This window comes from Salvelinus alpinus, chromosome 31 (genome assembly GCF_045679555.1).
Source record: "Salvelinus alpinus chromosome 31, SLU_Salpinus.1, whole genome shotgun sequence".
Lineage (NCBI taxonomy): Eukaryota > Metazoa > Chordata > Actinopteri > Salmoniformes > Salmonidae > Salvelinus > Salvelinus alpinus.
In genome coordinates this window covers 449,193-471,049 of record NC_092116.1, presented here as the reverse complement: position 1 = coordinate 471,049, position 21,857 = coordinate 449,193, and the positions used below count along the sequence as shown (strand labels likewise).

Sequence of the window (21,857 nt, the reverse complement as noted above, 5' to 3'; positions counted from 1 at the left end):
AGTTTTGGCAAGTCGGTTAGGACATCTACTTTCTGCATGACACAAGTAATTTTCCAACAATTGTTTACAGACAGATTATTTCACTTATAATTCACTGTATCACAATTCCAGTGGGTCAGAAGTTTACATACGCTAAGTTGACTGTGTCTTTAAACAGCTTGGAAAAATCCAGAAAATGATGTCATGGCTTTAGAAGCTTCTGATAGGCTAATTGACATAATTTGAGTCAATTGGAGGTGTACCTGTGGATGTATTTCAAGACCTACCTTCAAACTCAGTGCCTCTTTGCTTTACATCATGGGAAAATCAAAAGAAATCAGCCAAGACCTCAGAAAAAAATTGTAGACCTCCACAAGTATGGTTCATCCTTGGGAGCAATTTCCAAACGCCTGAAGGTACAACGTCAATCTGTACAAACAATAGTACGCAAGTATAAACACCATGGGACCACGCAGCCGTCATACTGCTCAGGAAGGAGACACGTTCTGTCTCCTAGAGATGAACGTACTTTGGTGCGAAAAGTGCAAATCAATCCCAGAACAACAGCAAAGGACCTTGTGAAGATGCTGGAGGAAACCGGTACAAAACTATCTATGTCCACAATAAAATGAGTCCTATATCGACATAACCCAAAAGGCCGCTCAGCAAGGAAGAAGCCACTGCTCCAAAACCACCATAAAAAAGCCAGTTTGCTCACTACAGTTTGCAACTGCAAATGGGGAAAAATATCATACTTTTTGGAAAAATGTCCTCTGGTCTGATGAAACAAAAATAGAACTGTTTGGCCATGATGACCATCATTATGTTTGGAGGAGAAAGGGGGAGGCTTGCAAGCCAAAGAACACCATCCCAACCGTGAAGCACGGGGGTGGCAGCATCATGTTGGGGGGGGGGGGGTGCTTTGCTGCAGGAGGGACTGGTGCACTTTACAAAATAGATGCATCATGAGGCAGGAAAATTGTGTGGATATATTGAAGCAACATCTCAAGACATCAGTCAGGAAGTTAAAGCTTGGTTGCAAATGTGCCTTCCAAATGGACAATGACACCAAGCATACTTCCAAAGTTGTGGCAAAATGGCTTACGGGCAACAAAGTCAAGGTATTGGAGTGGCCATCACAACGCCCTGATCTCAATCCCATAGAAGATTTGTGGGCACAACTGAAAAAGCGTGCGAGCAAGGACTCCTAAAAACCTGACTCAGTTACACCAGCTCTGTCAGGAGGAATGTGCCAAAATTCACTTAACTTATTGGGGGAAGCTTGTGGAAGGCTACCCAGAACATTTGACCCAAGTTAAACAATTTAAAGGCAATGCTACCAAATACCAATTGAGTGTATGTAAACTTCTGACCCACTGGGAATGTGATGAAAGAAATAAAAGCTGAAATAAATCATTCTCTCTACTATTATTCTGATATTTCACGTTCTTAAAATAAAGTGGTCATCCTAACTGACCTTTCAGTGAATTTTTACTAGGATTAAATGTCAGGAATTGTGAAAAACTGAGTTTAAATGTATTTAGCTAAGGTGTATGTAAACTTCCGAATTCAACTGTGTATTGTAATATTGCTGTATGGTGGTATTATACATTTTGTATTGTAGATATGTAGTGGCATAATAATGTTATATGATGTACTGTTTTATCTTTTGTTTTATATGTAATGTAAGTGCTTTAATGTGCTGGACCCCAGGAAGAGTAGCTGCTGCCAACACCACATTATTGTCCAAATAATCCATATGCACATCAGAAATGTTTTGCCCAGGAGGTGTCTTTTGACTCCTGGTAGCTTGAAGTATTTAAATAGCCTAACAGGCTGACTACACCGCTCGCGTCGTGTGCGTGAGTATTGCAAAATAAATTTAGAAATGTATATTATTCAATTATTGCACCCACACTGCTCGCGCATGCCCACGAGTGTCTGCTTTGCCAAGGGCTAAACATTTGTGACGCAGATCGCGCTGCAAGTCCTGCCTCTCCCATCTCCTCATTGGTTTATAGAAGCAGGTACCCATGTGCCATCTCCTCATTGGTTATACTCACATGGGTGACTGAAAGATGAACAATGTCAGTGGCGGTAATGCACCTATTTTATGAAAGTTGCCAATCGCAATATAAAGTCAAGAGAAGAAAAAGCCTAGAAGGAGGAGAGATGACTAGAAACGATTTGGTTGACCGTTTTATGTGTGGATTAATTGTCGGAGTAGAGGACTGTGTGCATTTCAGGTAAAATAACAACTCAATGTTTATTTCCCAGGACAAATTAGCTAGCACCAGCAAGCTAGCTAGCAACAGCAAACTAGCTAAATAGGACAAATTAGCTAGCAAGTGCAAGCTAGCTAGCTAAATTGCCATAAATGTTTAATGCTTTTCGACCTGTCCCCAAATGAATGTAATTGGCTGAGAGTTTGTTTTGATATTTTAACCTGCGTGTCGTGATCGCGTTTGGTGTGGGGGGACAAAATAAATTCATGCACGATGGCGCACGCGCGTAGCCGGTTTAAGTTCCGTGTAATCGGTCTGTGTTAGCCTGCGTAGAATAGTAAGGTTGCAATAATGTATTATTACTACTACTACTACTACTGCTACTACTACTACTACAACTACTGCTACAACTACTACTGCACGAGACTACACACCTGCCACAACAAGTTGATCCCTGCTATGCAAGGATTTATTTTTGCAACCCGTCTGCCAAATCCATCCATTACGCATGGTCCTCTTCATCAATCACTCCTTCTCGAGGAAGCTTTCAAATCAGGAAAGCACCAATAATCATGTCACCAGCATTTAAATAATACCCCTAGATATTTATTGGAAATTTGCATGAAACTTATCATGCAATTAACCACCATGTGAAGTTAATCATAGCCTATAAACTCTTCATGCTTTTCCAGGTCGTGGTGGTAGTAGACTGCAACGTAACTTATTATCACGACTCCAAGTTACCTCGGCATGATGGTTTGTATATCAATATTTGAGCATAAAGGCATTTCCACCGCAATTGTAGTCTAATCTTTTTAACATACTGTATATACAGGCCTCAATCACTACCCTGAGAGCACTTGATTCAGTATGTCATGCAGCCCTCAGTTTCATTACCAATCAAAAGCGTCTAACACATCATTGTGATCTCTACAGCGCCTGGTCGTCATTGACCTTGCGTATACTTAAACACTGGTATACACTGATTTATAGGGCCATACTGGATTAATTGCCACTTTATCTCTGTTCTTTTTTAATCAGGTCAGTAAATAAATATAAATTACGGTCCCATTCTCATTTGCTTTTAACTGTACCAAGAATTACAACAGGTCATGGTAGAAATCGTTTTAGTTACTCAGCTCTGTGGTCCTAGAATTCTCTCCTGAACATTTAAACATTTGATGATCTAGTCATGTTGATGGAGTTTATGCACACCTCAAATACAGGTGTGCCATGCTTGTAGCGTCTTACCCAAGACAACTCAAGGCCGTAATCGCTGCAACGGTGATTCAACAAAGTAGTTAAGAGTTAAGGGTCTGAATACTTAAGTAAATGTGATATTTTTTTATAAAAATAAAATAAAAATTGCAAACAATTCTAAAAACCTTACTTTGTCATTGTGGGGTATTGTGTGTAAATTGATGAGGAAAAAAACATTTAATCCATTTTTAGAATAAGGCTGTAACGTAACAAAATGTGGAAAAAGTCAAGGGGTCTCAATACTTTCCAAATGCGCGGTATGTACATATCTACCTCAATTACCTCGTACTCCTGCACATCAACTTGGTAATGGTATCGCTTGTAAATAGCCAAGTTATTGTGACTCCTGGTGTATTTATTATTACGTGTTTTACTTTTCTACTATTTCTCTATTTTATTTCTCTCTGCATTGTTGGGAAGTAAGCATTTCACTGTTAGTCTAGACCTGTTATTTATGAAGTATGTGTCTAATGCAATTTGATTTGATTTGATTTTGCATTCACTCACAATTGACCGCTGCCCCAACTGCCCTGTTAATATAGATAAATAGATAAGTGCATATACCGATACAATTTAGTAGTCCAACAGCACAAGCAACGAATTAATGTTTGAACACGTTTTTCTTGGCAATGGGCATTCTGCAGTGCCAGCCAGAGAGAAACATAAAGAAGCAAACACATGATTGATGAAAATATCATAGAAGAGTGTAATTGTCTTTAGGACAGCTGTTTTTTAGTTATGACATTAGTGTTTCTTTACGTAATATGCAATTGTTGTTTTGTATGTGTGTCTTTAGTTTTGTTCAGTGTTGTGTTAGTATATGTAAGTTATTTTGTCTGAAACTTTGTTACCTCTGCTGCTGTTGGACCAGGTCTCTGAGAAAAACCCGTATAAATAAAGGTTAAATAAAATTTAAAAAATAAAAGCACACAGCAAAGACAACGCAGGAGTGGCTTCGGGACAATCCACTGAATGTCTTTCAGTGGCCCAGCCAGAGCCCAGACTTGAACCCGATCTAACATCTCTGGAGAGACCTGAAAATAGCTGTGTAGCAACGCTCCCCATCTAAACTGACAGAGCTTGAGAGGATCTGCAAAAATAAATGGGAGAAACTCCCCAAATACAGGTGTGCCATGCTTGTAGCGTCTTACCCAAGAAAACTTAAGGCTGTAATCGCTGCCAATGGTGCTTCAACAAAGTACTGAGTAAAGGGTCTGAATACTTATATAAATGTGATATAATTTTTTACAATTTGGAATAAATTTGCCAACATTTCTAAAAACTGTTTTTTACTTTGTCATTGTGGGATATTGTGTGTAGATTGAAGAGGGAAAAAACATTTAATCCATTTTTAGAATAAGGCTGTAACGTAACAAAATGTGGAAAAAGTCAAGGGGTCTCAATACTTTCCAAATGCGCTGTATGTACATATCTACCTCAGTTACCTCGTACTCCTGCACATCAACTTGTTAATGGTATTGCTTGAAAATAGCCAAGTTATTGTGACTCCTGGTGTATTTATTATTACGTCTTTTACTTTTCTACTATTTCTCTATTTTATTTCTCTCTGCATTGTTGGGAAGGGCCCGTAAGTAAGCATCACGGCCGGTTGTGATAGAGCCCGAAATACAGTGCCTTAGACTGCTGTGCCACTCGGGAGCCCAGGTATTTATATGTTGAATGCATCGAGCTGTCTGTTTGAACTACTGGCATATAACTCTATTCCACATCAAGTAACTCATGCAAGCAGTAAAATTAGGGTGCGTCACTTGAGTGGGTTGAGTCACTGACGTGATCTTCCTGTCTGGGTTGGCGCCCCCCCTTGGTTTGTGCTGTGGCGGAGATCTTTGTGGGCTATACTCGGCCTTGTCTCAGGATTGTAAGTTGGTGGTTGAAGATCTCCCTCTAGTGGTGCGGGGGCTGTGCTTTGGCAAAGTGGGTGGGGTTATATCCTTCCTGTTTGGCCCTGTCCGGGGGTATCATCGGATGGGGCCACAGTGTCTCCTGACCCCTCCTGTCTCAGCCTCCAGTATTTATGCTGCAGTAGTTTATGTGTCGGGGGGCTAGGGTCAGTTTGTTATATCTGGAGTAATTCTCCTGTCTTATCCGGTGTCCTGTGTGAATTTAAGTATGCTCTCTCTAATTCTCTCCTTCTCTCTTTCTTTCTGTCTCTCGGAGGACCTGAGCCCTAGGACCATGCGTCAGGACTACCGGGCATGATGACTCCTTGCCGTCCCCAGTCCACCTGGCCTTGCTGCTGTTCCAGTTTCAACTGTTCTGCCTGCGGCTATGGAACCCTGACCTGTCCACCAAACGTGCTACCTGTCCCAGACCTGCTGTTTTCAACTCTCTAGAGACCGCAGGAGTGGTAGAGATACTCTTAATGATCGGCTATGAAAAGCCAACTGACATTTACTCCTGAGGTGCTGACTTGCTACACCCTCGATAACTACTGTGATTATTATTATTTGACCATGCTGGTCATTTATGAACATCTTGGCCATGTTCTGTTATAATCTCCACCCGGCACAGCCAGAAGAGGACTGGCCACCCCTCATAACCTGGTTCCTCTCTAGGTTTCTTCCTAGGTTTTGGCCTTTCTAGGGAGTTCTTCCTAGCCACCGTGCTTCTACACCTGCATTGCTTGCTGTTTGGGGTTTTAGGTTGGGTTTCTGTACAGCACTTCGAGATATTAGCTGATGTACAAAGGGCTATATAAAATAAATTTGATTTGATAAAAATACACCTTATGGAACAGTGGGGACTGTGAAGCAACACAAACATATGCATACAAACACACGATAACATACACACCATACACACACATTCACATGGATTTTGTGTTGTAGATGTGTGGTAGTAGAGTAGGGGCCTGAGGGCACAGACTTAATGTGTTGTGAAATCTGCTGTGAATGTATTGTAATTTTAAAAAATTGTATAACTGCCTTAATTTTGCTGGACCCCAGGAAGAGTAGCTGTTGCCTTGGCAGCAGCTAATGGATATTCATAATAAAAACAAATACAAAATAGAAGACAAGCCCACCCTCTCAGTTGTGCCATTTAATGTGGAGCACCGCCTATATAAATGTACTTTTTGTTATGTACATCACGTGATAAATTAGGTGCTAAGAAGGCTGGCTTTAAGGAAATATTGTATATAAAACATTTTAATCACAAATACTGTAAAAAGGATGTGAGGAAGTGTTGTATTGCGAATGTTTTCTGATGTTGTCATGTTTTGCTAATGATCCCATGTGGCTCAGTTGGTAGAGCATGGCACTTGCAATGTCAGGGTTTTGGGTTTGATTCCCAAGAAGGACAAGTATAAAAATATCTGCTTTGGATAAGAGCATCTGCTGAACTGCAAACCTCACGAATGCAAATTAATCATAAAATAGGGAGATTTAGCCCACACACAACAACTGGTTGGACCGGCAAGTTTTTCTCAAGTGGATTTATATTCCTTCACGTGATTGACATTTAAAGGTATTTGCATGTATAAATGTTACGCACACAATATATCCTTTCAATATTTCCAGTGTTTAAGTCTTTTGACAGCAGCCTAATTTCACACTGCTTTGTTTGGCTGCACTTTTACTGGGCCTTTTAAATGTAGTAACCCTCTAAAACATAGTGGAATAATTCAGCGAAATTATGTATTTACATGTTTGTTTTCTGACCTTGTAAGCAGTCTATGTTTGTTTAAGGAGTGACTACATTCCACACACACTACTACAATGTGACTGTTTTTGAATAACATTTTTAATATATTTCTTTAAACACCCTCTGTGTTGTGTAGTTATTTTTGAACCATTGATATGTTCTAGGTCATTTTCAGACCTATAAGTACTGCTGGAATGTCCATATTTTCGTTAGGAATTACACTGGTCCCTCAAAACATTTATAAAGTATAAATATCCCTAACATTAGGGACTGCAACAATACTTTACTAATGATTAAGTAAATGGTTTATGAGGACCATCATCAAGTTGTTTAAAAATGTGTGAATAACTAACTTACTTACATTAATAAGTAGTGAGCAAAATGTTTCTAAATGCCTTATCAATGGTTTATTACTGAAAGGTATTCTAAAGTATTATCATGTTTCCCATAGAATTGTTCAACTGTAAACTAATCTGGGACAAATACAAAAACGAGTAAAATCATGATTACTGTGTGAAATGAACGGTTTGAGTGAAGAATATGCCTTGTTACTGAAAAGCATGGGAAAACCAGTGGGCTGGTTTGACACAAAGCGTCCTACAAAGACCTGCCCCTTATTGTTGGAATGGTGCATAACTAGATGAGCTGTCTTAATGTTAAATGGTCCCATATTAACTCAAATAGCATCCAACCAGGACATGTGGAATAACCGAAGCGCAACAATAAGGACCACTTACATGCAAAGAACGAGTGTTAAGTGTTAACAGTGCCTGCCTTATTTTCTTAGCTTCTGCTTTCACTAGCTACTTCAGCGCCTTTCCACTGTTTTCACAAATGGCTCACATTAAGCTGTTGCTCCTTTCTAGAGCCAGGCTCTCTCTCTATCAAGTTTCAGGAGTAAACACAAAGGAAGGAAGGTGAAGTTGAATTTACATACCTTCTCCCCGACTTCACCTTTATGCCCATCTTCTCCCATGTCACCCTGTGTGCAAAACAGCAGACAAGCAATTATATTTACCAAGTGTCTTGAAATGGCTTATTCATAATTTACAAACAGATAAGAACATTGGAAATGAAATAGAATAATTGTGGCTATTCAGAATAGAACACATGTTCTAGTACATAGTAGCTGTTAACAAATGGCAGTTGACACCAGGCAAGGCTCAGTAACACGCTATTGGTGCTGATTTCACATCTTGGCTTCTGTAGTCTCATCCATAGTCTCGGCTAGCATGAGAAACATCATAACTATTGACAAATTCAAGAGTATTGAACAGATTGCCCCTGACCTAAGGGTATCACTTCGCTGAGAGGTAGTGAGAAGGGGCCATGTCCTTTTGGACATGCTACTGTAAATAAGGCCTTCTCTGTGATTGGGGTGATGGTGCCAATGAGCTGACGAGTAACCACATCCCCGCCTACCTCCCTGGCCTAGGGGACGGGTTGAGAGTTTTCACCTCCCTCTCGCACCCAGCCAATGATAGCAAATCAAATCATTAGACTGGGAGGGAAGGAGCTGGGACTTCTTTTGTTTGCCAGGCATCACCACTGCATAGCCTCCAAATCTTGGCTGATTAGGTTCCACCAAGGCCTTCCAACAAGCTTGGTCCTATGACTCAACATAATTGACTCTGCTGACGTCCGGAAACTTGGAGGGATTTGTGACATGCCCTCTAAAAAACGGTTTGGTTCTAACATCACAATTTTGTCTTGAGGTTAGATATAAAGTGATTCAATGGAACCTTTCTATAAAATGTGACTTGTTACAGGAAACTAGACGTATGTCGCACGTCAGGAGAAGCATTTGAACGTAAACATAAAAAAAAAAAATTGGGGGGCAGAAATGCCTTGTGGAAAATGTGAAATTTCATGTGCTTTAATGAGAAAACTTGTATTCCATCTGTAAATACAAATACAATTACGAGTCTAGTTGGTTAAGTCACAGAAAAAGTAAGGAACCTTCCCACTAGCCATGATTGGCTGAGATAATGGATGGGCTGGACATGCCAGAAGATGATTTTGGATTGGTCTGCCATGTAGCTTGCTTCTGTGAGCTACTCAGTATGTACCGTTTTTGAAAGATATAACGTTAGCCGTCGAGAACGACAAAAGTTTTGTAACTTTTCTCAACAACATTGATGCCCTGGATTTAGCAGGCGCTATCAACAGATCAGTTGGAAAAGGTGATGGGCTACTTTCTGCACAAGCTACGGTCAGTGTGAACCGGAGTGACTAGACACAACACTAGCAAACAAGATGTAGCTCCAAACAAAATGGAGTTAAATGGTTCCAGTCTGCCGTTCATCCATATATATGGATAAGAGTCAAGCTACATTTTCAGATATTATAAATGTTTTATTGCGTCAGAAAGTGGTTTCATTGCAAGTTAAAATGTACTGTTAGCTAGCTAGCAAACATTAGCTTTCTGGCTCGCTAGCTAACATTACGTGTATAATCTGTGTAGTAATATTATTTCAATCAAAAATCCATTTGCCTTGCTAGTTATAGCCTAATGTTAGCTTGCTAACATTGAACCTAGTTGGTTAGCTACTTAGCTACCTACAGATTAATAATACAGCTATGACAATGTTTGTTTTGCTACTAGTATGAGTTGGGATTATGCCGGTTCATTGTTTAGCTAGCTTTTGTCTAAACAAAAGACTCCACTTAGCAAGATGATTACATGACCCATCAAGTTAGCCAGGTATGTCTGGGGGTGATTACGACCATGTGTACATGTCTAGACAACAGTGACCAATCCACTTATCTAGATGTGGCTGGGGGTGGTTATAGCATTTCCTTCACATGATCCATCAATTTAGACAAGTGTGTCAGGTAAGCATCATCTAATAATTATAAAATTGTATTTAAAGAAATGTGGACACTTTCTGTTTTTGATATTGCTACTATGCAAGTAAGCATTTCACTGTACCGTTTACACCTTATATATCCTGTGCATGTGACAAATAAATGTAGATTTTAATTTGATATAGTGTGTGTTTAACAGTGACAAAAAATGTGAAGAACAACATGACCTGCACCAAAGTCAGATTAGATAATTTTTTCCCCTTGTTGTAGGCTACTACCTTTACCACTTTTAGTCTTGAAATCTTTGGCTAGCTACTCACTCTGTTTAAATGACAACACTGCACATTTTAAAGCATGTTTTAGTCACATTTAGTAGACACTCTTACCCAGAGTGACTTACAGGAGCAATTAGGGTTAGGTGCCTTGTTCAAGGGTACATCGACAGATTCGTAACCTAATCTGCTCTGCTATTCAAACTAGCGACCTTTCGGTTACTAGGCTACCTGCCTCCCAATTGTATGGAGCCGTTTAAAATGAACCCTGATTATCTTTACTTCCAGTCAACTACTGTAGGTAAGTTTAATGGCAGTCATGTCAAGTTATTACGCCTGTTCATGAGTTATATAATGCTACAGTGTAAAGATGGAAAATCAAGGTAACTGTTACGCTAAACTACAAAGGATGGTTTAGTTCACTATTACTCTAAACTAAGTTAACTGTTACTCTAAACCAGGGCTGGCCAATCCTGGTCCCAGGTTTCCATCCCAGGTTCACTTCTGGTTTTCATCCTCTCCTTCTCATCAGGGACTAATTCAGACCTGGGACACCCGGAAGTGCAATTAACTACCAGGTAGAATGAAAAAAACAGAAGAGTTTCGGACCTCCAGGACCAGGATTGAGCAGCCCTGCCTAAACCATGCACAACTTGAACTTTAGTGCAGATCTCCAATTGACATCCATGCACGATTAAAAACCCCTGAGACCAATATAACAAAACTGTTGACACAAGATCATATAACATTATTACATTATATATTTTATATACTCAAGAAACTAAACATAATTTTGCATAGAGGGGTGGGTTGAACATGAAGTCTGATAATTAAAATAAAGTCTTTACCTTTTCACCTCGCTCTCCCATTTCACCCTATTGGAAAAGAAAGCAGACGGTGTTAAACACACAAAGGCTGTGGGAATGGCGAGTTAAGGGAAATTACGGCAGCCAGTCCGAGATCGTATCTGGGGTTAAATTCTGGTAACCTTAGATCAGAGTGGGCTGGTGGGAGGCGCTATAGGAGGACGGGAGGAGGACGGGCTCATGGCTGGACGGGCTCATGGCTCACGGCTGGAATGGAATTGTATCAAACACAAACATGCAAACCACATGTTTGACTCCATCCCATTAATTCCATTCCAGCCATTGCTAGGAGCCTGTCCTCATATAGCTCCTCCCATCAGCCTCCTCTGCCTTAGATACCCTCTTGAGGTGCTGGCACAGGGCTACTAATTTATCCTGAGTGGAAATGTTCTCTTTTCTCCCTCACTCACCTGTCCATCTCCTCATTTGAATTTCATAATGTCACTGTCACCTCAAGTTTAAGAATGTTGTCATCTATCACCCAAAAGGTACCCTTAGAGTTCCTCAATGAGCTTAACCTTGATAAACTCATTTCCTGACGATGGCTCTTTATACTTGGCAACTTCAACCTCCCGACATCTGCCTTCGATTAATTTATTTCCAACACTTTCTTTTCCCTCCTTGCCTCGTTTGACCTTTCGCAGTCTCCTCCCACTCACAAGGCAGGCAATACACTTGTAAGTTGGTGTTTGAAGATATCTTTCTACTGGTGTGGGGGCTGTGCTTTGGCAAAGTGGTTGGGGTTATATCCTGCCTGTTTGGCTCTGTCCGGGGGTATCATCGGTATCATCGTATCATCGGTATCATCATATCTACACAGTGTCTCCTGACCCCTCCTGTCTCAGCCTCCAGTATTTATGCTGCAGTAGTTTATGTGTCGGGGGGCTAGGGTCAGTCTGTTATATCTGGAGTATTTCTCTTGTCTTATCCGGTGTCCTGTGTGAAGTTTCTTTCTTTCTTTCTTTCTTTCTTTCTTTCTTTCTTTCTTTCTTTCTTTCTTTCTTTCTTTCTTTCTTTCTTTCTTTCTTTCTTTCTTTCTTTCTTTCTTTCTTTCTTTCTTTCTTTCTTTCTTTCTCTCAGAGGACCTGAGCCCTAGGACCATGCCTCAGGACTACCTGGCATGATGACTCCTTGCTGTCCCCAGTCCACCTGGCCGTGCTGCTGCTCCAGTTTCAACTGTTCTGCCTGCGGCTATGGAACCCTGAACTTTCACCGGACGTGCTACCTGTCCCAGACCTGCTGTTTTCAACTATCTAGAGACAGCAGGAGCGGTAGAGATACTCTCAATGATCGGCTATGAAAAGCCAACTGACATTTACTCCTGAGGTGCTGACCTGTGATTATTATTATTTGACTATGTTGGTCATTTATGAACATTTGAACATCTTGGCCATGTTCTGTTATAATCTCCACCCGGCACAGCCAGAAGATGACTGGCCACCCCTCATAACCTGTTTCCTCTCTAGGTTTCTTCCTAGGTTTTGGCCTTTCTAGGGAGTTTTTCCTAGCCTCCGTGCTTCTACACCTGCATTGCTTGCTGTTTGGGGTTTTAGGCTGGGTTTCTGTACAGCACTTTGTGGAATCAGCTGATGTAAGAAGGGCTATATAAATACATTTGATTTGACTTGACTTAATCTTTACAAGAGGCTGTTCACTTACTAATCTCAATGCAACCCCCAGCCAGGTCTCTGATCCATCTCCTCCAACCCTAGCCACTCAGCCCCTACCTAGATGGTCATACTCTCTCCTCTTCTATCTTATCATCTATCCCTTCTGCTAAATCCTTCTCCTGATTCTGCTTGTTCGACCCTACTCTCCTCCCTTTCCACATCCTATGACTTGCACTGTCCCCTTTCCTCCCGGCCGGCTCGGCCCTCCCCTCCTGCTCCGTGGCGGAGTGAAACCCCCCAACCCCTATTTTGCGCTGCTGCTACTCTCTGTTTATCATATATGAACAGTCACTTTAACTATACACGGGTCTATATACGGGTCAATAGACCCGTGCTCCCACGGGTCTATTGAGGTAGTATGTACACATTGGCTAATCTGCATTGTGTCCCTCCACCCTCCACCCGCCAACCCCTCTTTACGCTACTGCTGCTCTCTGTTCATCATATATGCATAGTCACTTTAACCGTGTCTAGATGTACATACTACCTCAATCAGCCTGACTAACCGGTGTCTGTATGTAGCCTCGCTACTTTTATAGCCTCGCTACTGTTTTTCACTGTCTTTTTACTGTTAATTTTAATTCTTTACTTACCTATTGTTCACCTAATACCTTTTTTGCACTATTGGTTAGAGCCTGTAAGTAACATTTCCATGTTATGTCTACACCTGTTGTATTCGGCGCACATAACAAATCAACTTTGATTTGATTTGATTTGCGGGCAGCGGATCGAAAATGGAAGAAAACTAAACTTTCGGAGGACCTATCATCCTTTCACTCCCTACACTCTACAGTCTCTTCCTCTCTATCCTCTGTTACAGCCACATTATATCTCTGTAAATTTCAAGCTTCTCCCTCTAACCCTAGGAAACTATATTCCACCTTCTCCTCCCTCCATCTCTGCGGATTACTTGTCAACCACTTTGAAAAGAAGGTTGACATCCGCTCCTCATTCACTCAGCCTCTTGAGATAAACTGGTCCCACTCGTACAGAACTACCTTACACCTTGACCTCTTTCTCCCCTCTCTTCAGATGAAATCCTGCATCTAGTTAGCCCCCCCCGAAAAGCTTGACCCCCTCCTCTGTTCTCCAAACCATCTCTGGAGACCTACTTCTCTTATCAGCTCATCCCTGACTTCAAAATGGACAGTCGCTCCCCTCCTCAAGAAACCAACACTCAACCCCTCTGACGTCAAACTATGAATCAGTATCCCTTCCTTGATTTCAAACACTTGAGGGTGTTGTCTCTGACCAACTCTCTCGCTATCTCAGAATTACCTTCTTGACCTTAACCAGTCAGGCTTCAAGATGGTCACTCAACTGAGAATGCTCTTCTCTGTGCCACGAAGGTTCTCTGCACTGCCAAAGCTGACTCTAGATCTATCACCTGCCTTCGACACCGTGAATCATCAGATCATGCTCTCCACCCTCTCAGGGCTGGATGTTTCAGGCTCTGCACACTATTGGATTCCATCCTACCTGGCAAGCCGCTCCTATCAGGTGACATGGAGAGGATCTGTGTCTGCACTACTGGTGTCCACCAGGGCTCAGTTCTAGACAATCTTCTCTCTATACACCAAGTCACCAGGCTCATCATATCCTTACATGGTCTCTCCTATCATTGCTATGTGGATAACACTCAACTACTCCTCCCCCTTCTGACACCCAGGTGGCGACACGCTTCTCTGCATGCCTGGCAGATATCGGCCCACCACCTTGGATGTCGACCCACCACCTCAACAAGACTGAGCTGCTGAGCTGCTCTTCCTCTCTGCCCCATATACTACCCACTACTGCCACCTGTATGCTCTTGTTGGCTGGTCCTCGCTACATATTCGACGCCAAACCCACTGGCTCCAGGTCATCTATAAGTCTTTGCTAGGTAAAGCTCCGCCTTATCTCAGCTCACTGGTCACCATAGCAACACCCACCCGTAACACGTGCTCCAGCAGGTATCAAACACTTGAGCGTGGTCATCCCCAAAGCCAACATCTCATTTGGCCGCCTATCCTTCCAGTTCTCTGCTGCCAATGACTGGAACGAATTGCAAAAATCACTGGAGTTGGAGACTTATCTCCCTCACCAACTTTAAGCGTCAGCTGTCAGAGCAGCTTACCGATCACTGCAGCTGTACACAGCCCATCTGTAAATAACCCATCCAACTACCTACCTCATCCCCATATTTATTTTTATTTTTCTGCTCTTTTGCACAACAGTATTTCTACTTGCACATCCTCATCTGCACATATATCGCTCCAGTGTAAATTGCTAAATTGTAATTCCTTTGCCACTATGGCCTATTTATTGCCTTACCTCCTTACTTCATTTGCATACACTGTATACAGATTTTTCTAATGTGTTATTGACTGTACGTTTGTTTATCCAATGTGTAACTCTGTGTTTTTGTCGCTTTATGAGAACTTGTTCTCAACTGGCCTACCTGGTTAAATAAAGGTGAAATAAAACTCCATGACCTCTCCATCATGGTTGATAATTCCACTGTCCCCCCCTCCCAGAGTACAAAGAACCTTGGCATGAACCTGAACAACACTCTGCCATTCTCTGAAAACATCAAAGCAGTTACTCGCTCCTGCAGGTTCATGCTCTTCAACATCCGTAGAGAGCAGGTCCTAATCCAGGCACTTGTCATCTCCCGTCTTGGCTACTGCAACTCGCTGTTGGCTGGGCTCCCCGCTTGTGCCATCAAATCCCTGCAACTTATCCAAAATTATGCAGCCCGCCTGGTGTTCAACCTTCCCAAGTTCTCACATCACCCCACACTCCACTGGCTCGCCTCCACTACAACACCATGGTACTTGCCTACGGAGCAGCAAGAGGAGCTGCCCTTCCCTACCTTCAAGCTATGCTCAAACCTTAGACCCCAACCCAAGCACTCCATTCTGCCACTTCTAGTCTCTTGGCCCTCCCACCGCTATGGTGGAACCAGCTTCCCCCTGAAGCTAGGACAGCAGGGTTCCTGCCCATCTTCTGAAAACATCTGAAATCCTACCTCTTCAAAGAGTATCCTAAATAATTCCAGAGCAACCCCCCATCCCTTCCTTTCGTGAACTAACACTTGCATTTTACTTTTTTCCCCACTGGCTTTGCTGACAGCTACTTTGAGTAAAAATGTACTTACTATGACTGTGATATGTAGTTGTCCCGCCTAGCTATCTTAAGATGAATATACTAAGTCGCTCTGGATAAGTGTCTGCTAAATGACTAAAATGTCAAATGTACCAATACTCCAATATAACAGGATATCGGGTAACAGAGGGCATTATTACACCTTCCCTCTGGTAGCAGTATATTTACCTAACTGATTTAAACATTTTACATTTATTTCACAGCACTCACGGCTGACCCTGGTGACATGGTTGATTGTTATGACAATTCTTTGCTTTTATTTAATTAATTACTATAGGTGTATGCACTCATGGTTCCAAACAGGATTCATAAAAAAAGGAAAACTTCATCACCTGTAGGTTTCTCCATGATAGAGAACTCAGATGAAGACCTATTGACCAAAATGTAGACGTGAGCTCCATTAAATTGTTTGGAGCATCCAAGATCACCGCGACGTGGTTGGGCCTCAGTTGCTGGGACCTCTACTATCTGACGACAAGTCTGAAGCTGCTTGGTCTGCTAGCATAGCTTCCTTGACAGCTTGAACACAGTCTGCAACTCTGTAACCTTTGAGACTGGGACTGCGGATTGTCTCGGGCTTGTGGCTGTGTAAATCTCTTCTGTTTGTTGCTGTTTTCCATATACCCTGCGACCTGTCCTGGCTGGAACTGTATGGAGTACCAGTGTTAGCCTATGCTGCTACCAAAGCTAATGGAGAGGACACTGTTTCTCCAACACTGGGGCATAATCTTTTAAATCAACAAAAATATGTCTACAAGCAGTTGTTACAGCAACAGGAAAATAGTTTCAAGAGATTTGTCCAAATAATGGTGGATTCAGCAAACAAAAGAATGGACGATCTGACCAGAGAGGTCCACGACCTTAAGAAAAGCTTGCAGTTATCCCTGGGAGAGGTGGATGTCCTGAAAGGGACTTGCAGCAGGATGACAACAAACAAGAGATGACAGGAGCACTGTCTGAATCATCATTTACTGGGAAAACAGATTTTCTTGAGGGACAATCCAGATGTAATAACATTGTTGTGGATGGCATACCAGAGTCTCCACATGAGAACTGTACTGAGTCTGAGGAGAAAGTGAGAAAAACTATCACAGGAAAGCTGCAGATGGATCATAGGAAGATTGAATTGGAGGCTACCACAGGACTGGACAACCTGTAACCAGCTTAGGTGACAGACCAAGGCCAATAGTGGTCAAGTTCCTAAGGTTCAAGGACAAGATGGCTGCTCTGGAGAGAGCCAGGAACTTTAGAGGAACCAACATCTTCTTCAATGAGGTCTATTCGGAAGCTGTGTGCCAGAGGCGAAAATAACTTATCCCAGCCATAAAAACTACCAGAGAGAGTGGGGACATTGCTTACATCCACTAATTGTCCATCCTCCCTCCCAAAAGCCTGGGAGGAGTGATTAAGCCTAGCTTCCGGGTCAATTGCTTCAGCCCCAGATCTCTTACACACACACTCACTAACTGACACTCACAAGTGCCTGATTATCTGGCTAATAGAGTCAGTCAATGTTATTTTCTTCCGTTGTTATCCCTGATAAGCTACCCAGGAAAGGGCATTGGTATGGGCTACTTTTAGCCCTTTCCTGGGTAGCTTATCAGAGAGACATATTATGGAGAAAAAAAAAACAAAGCATGAAAAGAACATTGTTCAATAACGTGCTAACATCAGACAACATTCATTCGGCCATCACTGAGACTCACTTGCATAGTTCCTTTGATACAGCAGTAGCAATACAGGACACAAAGACAAGGAGGTTTTAGTCAGAAAATACACCTTTACTGGGCAATATAAAATAAACATAACATTTTGTTATGTTTATTTTCGCATCCGTGCCCCGGGAGCTTCGTTCCCATCTGTAGGCTCACCCCCTGCCTCTCCTTTTTCCTCCTGCGGTGTGCCACAGTTCTCCATTTGTGGCCTGCACGGCTGGTTGGCCCCTAATTGGTGCCATCAGTGTCGGCATGCCCAGCCCCGGGTACTCCCGGCAGAGGGAGTCAACGTCGCGGCACGTACCGCCACTCTATCACCAACCCCCCGGGTAGACCTCCCGGGATATCACAATGTTAAGAGCCATATTCGTGTAAAGGATTTAATGTTTAATACTGTCGAAGTGTTGCGGTTGCAAGTTCACCTACCTCATCTAAAGCCTCTTATTTTGGGGTGCTGGTATAGGCCAAGTGCTAACAGTCAGAATCTGGATATTATGTCTGCAATGCTTGATAATGTGTGTGATGTTAAGAGAGAGGCCTATTTTCTGGCTGACCTGAATATAGACTAGTTTTCATCAAGCTGTCCGCTCAAGAGGAAGCTTCTCACTGAAACCAGTGCCTGTAATATGGTTCAGGTTATCAATCAACCTACCAGAGTGTTTACAAATAATACAGGAAGAAAATCATCCAGGTGCATTAATATTTTATTTTTTTACTACTGGTGTAGAACTTTGTTATAAAGCATTGTCCACAACCATTGGAGAGAAATGAGGAAAAGGGAGTTGCAAATGAGTCTGGCTGCTCATGTGATATGCAGACATATTGTAAATTGAGAAATTGTGTGACTAAATTGAACAAAATAGAAGAATAAATTGTGTTGTGAAACTAAGATAGCTGAAATAAAGTATGATGGGAAAAAGCTTTGGAGTAGTGTAAATGACATTATGGGTAGAAATACTAATTAAACTCCTTTTTTTCATAGAACCAGATGGCTCATTCATCACAAAACCTTTTGCCATTGGCAATTATTTTAACAACTATTTCATTGGCAACATGGGCAAACCTTGGCATGACGTGCCAACAACAAACTGTGAGCCATTCATGCATAAAATACCTAATAATGAAAGAAAGGCATTGTAATTTAGAATTGGGTAAAGTTAATGTGGGAGAGGTGGAAAAATTGTCTATAAATAACGAGAAACCACCTGGTATTGACAACCTAGATGGAAAATTACTGAGGCTGGTAGCAGACTACATCACCACTCCTATTTGCCACATCTTCAATCTGAGCCTGGACAATCACTTGTGATTCCGATACCCAAGAAAGGTAACGCTTCCTTACTGGCTCTAATAGCCAATCAATCAGCTGCTAGTTCTTAGCAACATGTTAAAAACATTGTATTTGACATGCACTGCACTGACGCAAATGTCTAATGATTGGCTGAAAGACATGTATAATAAGAAGATTGTGGGAGCTGTATTGTTAGATTTTAGTGCAGCCTTTGATATTATTGACCATCATTTGTTTTTGAAAACTGATTTATCGAATAGAACACGGAGGGCTTTCTTTAACGTAAAACATATAAAGTGTGGTATTCTCCAAGAGAGCTGTCTTGGTCCTTTACTCGTCTCAATTTTTCTAATGATCTACCACAAGCCTTAAACAAAGTATGCAGATGATTCAACACTATGTCAGCATCCACAGCTAGTGAAATAATTAGCTGTAGCCCTGTCTTAGGCGTCTCCAGGTACAGATATTGCAATTTTTTTGAACTGGCCACATCAGCAGTCCTCATGCCTCCTTGCAGCATGCCTAAGGCACGTTCACGCAGATGAGCAGGGACAGAAGAAGAGTCAGTAGAAAGGCCTCTTTAGTGTCCTAAGTTTTCATAATGGTGACCTTAATTGCCTACCGTCTGTAAGCTGCTAGTGTCTTAACAACCATTCCACAGGTGCATGTTCATTAATCGTTTTTGCTTAATTGAACAAGCATGTGAAAGTGTTTAAACCCTTTACAATGAAGATCTGTGAAGTTATTTGGATTTTTACGAATTATCTTTGAAAGACAGGGTCCTGTTTCTTTTTTTGCTGAGTTTATTTTTAGGGATCACCATTAGCTGCTGCCTCTTCCTCGGGTCCAAACACATTAAGGCACTTACATTACATCATATAACATTATTACACCACTACATATCTACAATACAAAATGTATAATTCCACCATATAACAATATTACAATGTACGTGTGTGTAGATTGCGTATGCTAGCACTTGTGTGTGTATGCGTGTGTTGACCTAGTGTGTGTCTTCACGGTTCCCCTTTGTTCCATAAGGTGTATTTCTACCTGTGATTCTACTGCTTGCATCAGTTACCTGATGTGGAGTAGAGTTCCATGTAGTCATGGCTCTATGTAGTACTGTGCAGCTCCCATAGTCTGTTCTGGACTTGGGGATTGTGAAGAGACCTCTGGTGACATGTCTGTGATGTATGCATGGGTGTCCGAGCTGTGTGCTAGTAATTTAAACAAACAGCTCGGTACATTCAGCTTGTCATTCAGCTTGTCAACACAAGTAGTGATGAATTCTCTTCCACTTTGAGCCGTGAGAGATTGACATGAATATCATTATTGTTAGCTCCCTGTGTATTCTTAAGGGCCAGCTGTGCTGCCCTGTTCTGAGCAAACTGTAATTGTCTTAAGTCCCTCTTTGTGGCATCTGACCACACTACAGAACAGTAGTCCAGGTGCGACAAAACTAGGGCCTGTAGGACCTGCCTTGTTGATAGTTTTGTTAAAAAAGCAGAGTAGCACTTTATTATGGACAGACTTCTCCCCATCTTAGCTACTGTTGTATCAATATGTGACTCGTTTCAGGAAACTAGGTGTATGTCGCGCGTCACTACTTCACAGGAGTTGTTTTTGGCAGATATGCCTTCTCGAACATTAGAACTTTCATGCGCCTTAATAACAAACTTGTATGCCATCTGTAAATACGAATAAAAGTGTTAAATTAGTGTTGTTAAGAAGGCAGAGCACCGCTTTATTATGGAAAGACTTCTCCCCATCTTAGCTACCAAGCAGTTTAATCACCTCAACTTGCTCAATTTCCACATTATTTATTACAATATTTTAGTTGATGTTTAGGGTTTAGTGAATGATTTGTCCCAAATACAATGCTTTTAGTTTTTGAAATATTTAGGACTAACTTATTCCTTGCCACCCATTCTGAAACTAACTGCAGCTTTTTGTTAAGTGTTGCAATCATTGCAGTCGCTGTAGTAGCTGACCTGTATAGTGTTAAGACATCCGCATACATAGACACACTGGCCTAACTCAAAGAGTGCTGTAAGTCTGTTGTCAATTTGTTTACTGTAAAATAGTACTGGAACTGGTCATACACAATTTTTTTCAAAAGTTTACTCAGGGTTGGTAACAGGCTGATTGGTTGGCTATTTGAACCAGTAAAGGGGGCTTTACCATTCTTGGGTAGCGGAATTACTTTTGCTTCCCTCCAGTATGGAGGGCCAACACTTTCTAGTAGGCTTAAATTGAAGATACGGCAAATAGGAGTGGCAATATTGTCCTCTATAATATTGTACAAATCATTCCATAAGTACTAGACGTTAGCTGAATCTGGTAATGAATGATGTGGCTGTTATGAAAGTAGAGGCACCTAAACTTATTTGTGTTACCATAAACTGTCATGGTGAAGGCATATTGATTCTATTGTTGTAAAGATGGGTAGAAGTCTGTCTACAAGAAAGAGGGGCTCTGCATTTTTAACACCACATTCTACCAAACAAGTCCTGCAGGCTCTGGTTTTATCACATCTTGCCCGGTTATATGGTCAGGTGCTGAAAAAACGACCTAGGAAAGCTGCAGCTGGCCCAGAACAGAGCAGTACGTCTTGCTTGTCACTGTAACCAAAGGGCTAATAGAAAGATTGACTGCATTGCTTCTTGTTTTATGTCCCATAGGGCGGCGCACACACAACCCGACCCCGGGTGTTGAAAATTCCAAATTGTCTGTATAATCAACTTACATAGCTCTGACAGACATACTTACAGTGCCTTGCAAAAGTATTCATCCCCCTTGGTATTTTTCCTATTTTGTTGCATTACAACCTGTAATTTAAATACATTTTTATTTGGATTTCATGTAATCGACATACACAAAAAAAAATTAAAAGAAAAGACATCAAAACTATGAAATAACACATGGAATCATGTAGTAACCTAAAAAGTCTTAAACAAA

General features: G+C 41.6%; 1 protein-coding gene across 1 annotated transcript in view; it reads right to left on the bottom strand.

Annotated features, from left to right (window-relative positions):
* LOC139561875 (collagen alpha-1(XXV) chain-like) overlaps positions 1 to 21,857 on the bottom strand; it is a 136,609-nt gene that overhangs the window by 63,986 nt on the left and 50,766 nt on the right. The window contains exons 8-9 of the mRNA XM_071379247.1: positions 11,056 to 11,082; positions 8,065 to 8,109 (exon numbers count right to left, since the gene is read on the bottom strand). Coding sequence (XP_071235348.1) covers positions 8,065 to 8,109; positions 11,056 to 11,082 — 72 coding nt within the window. The remainder of the gene's footprint in view (positions 1 to 8,064; positions 8,110 to 11,055; positions 11,083 to 21,857) is intronic.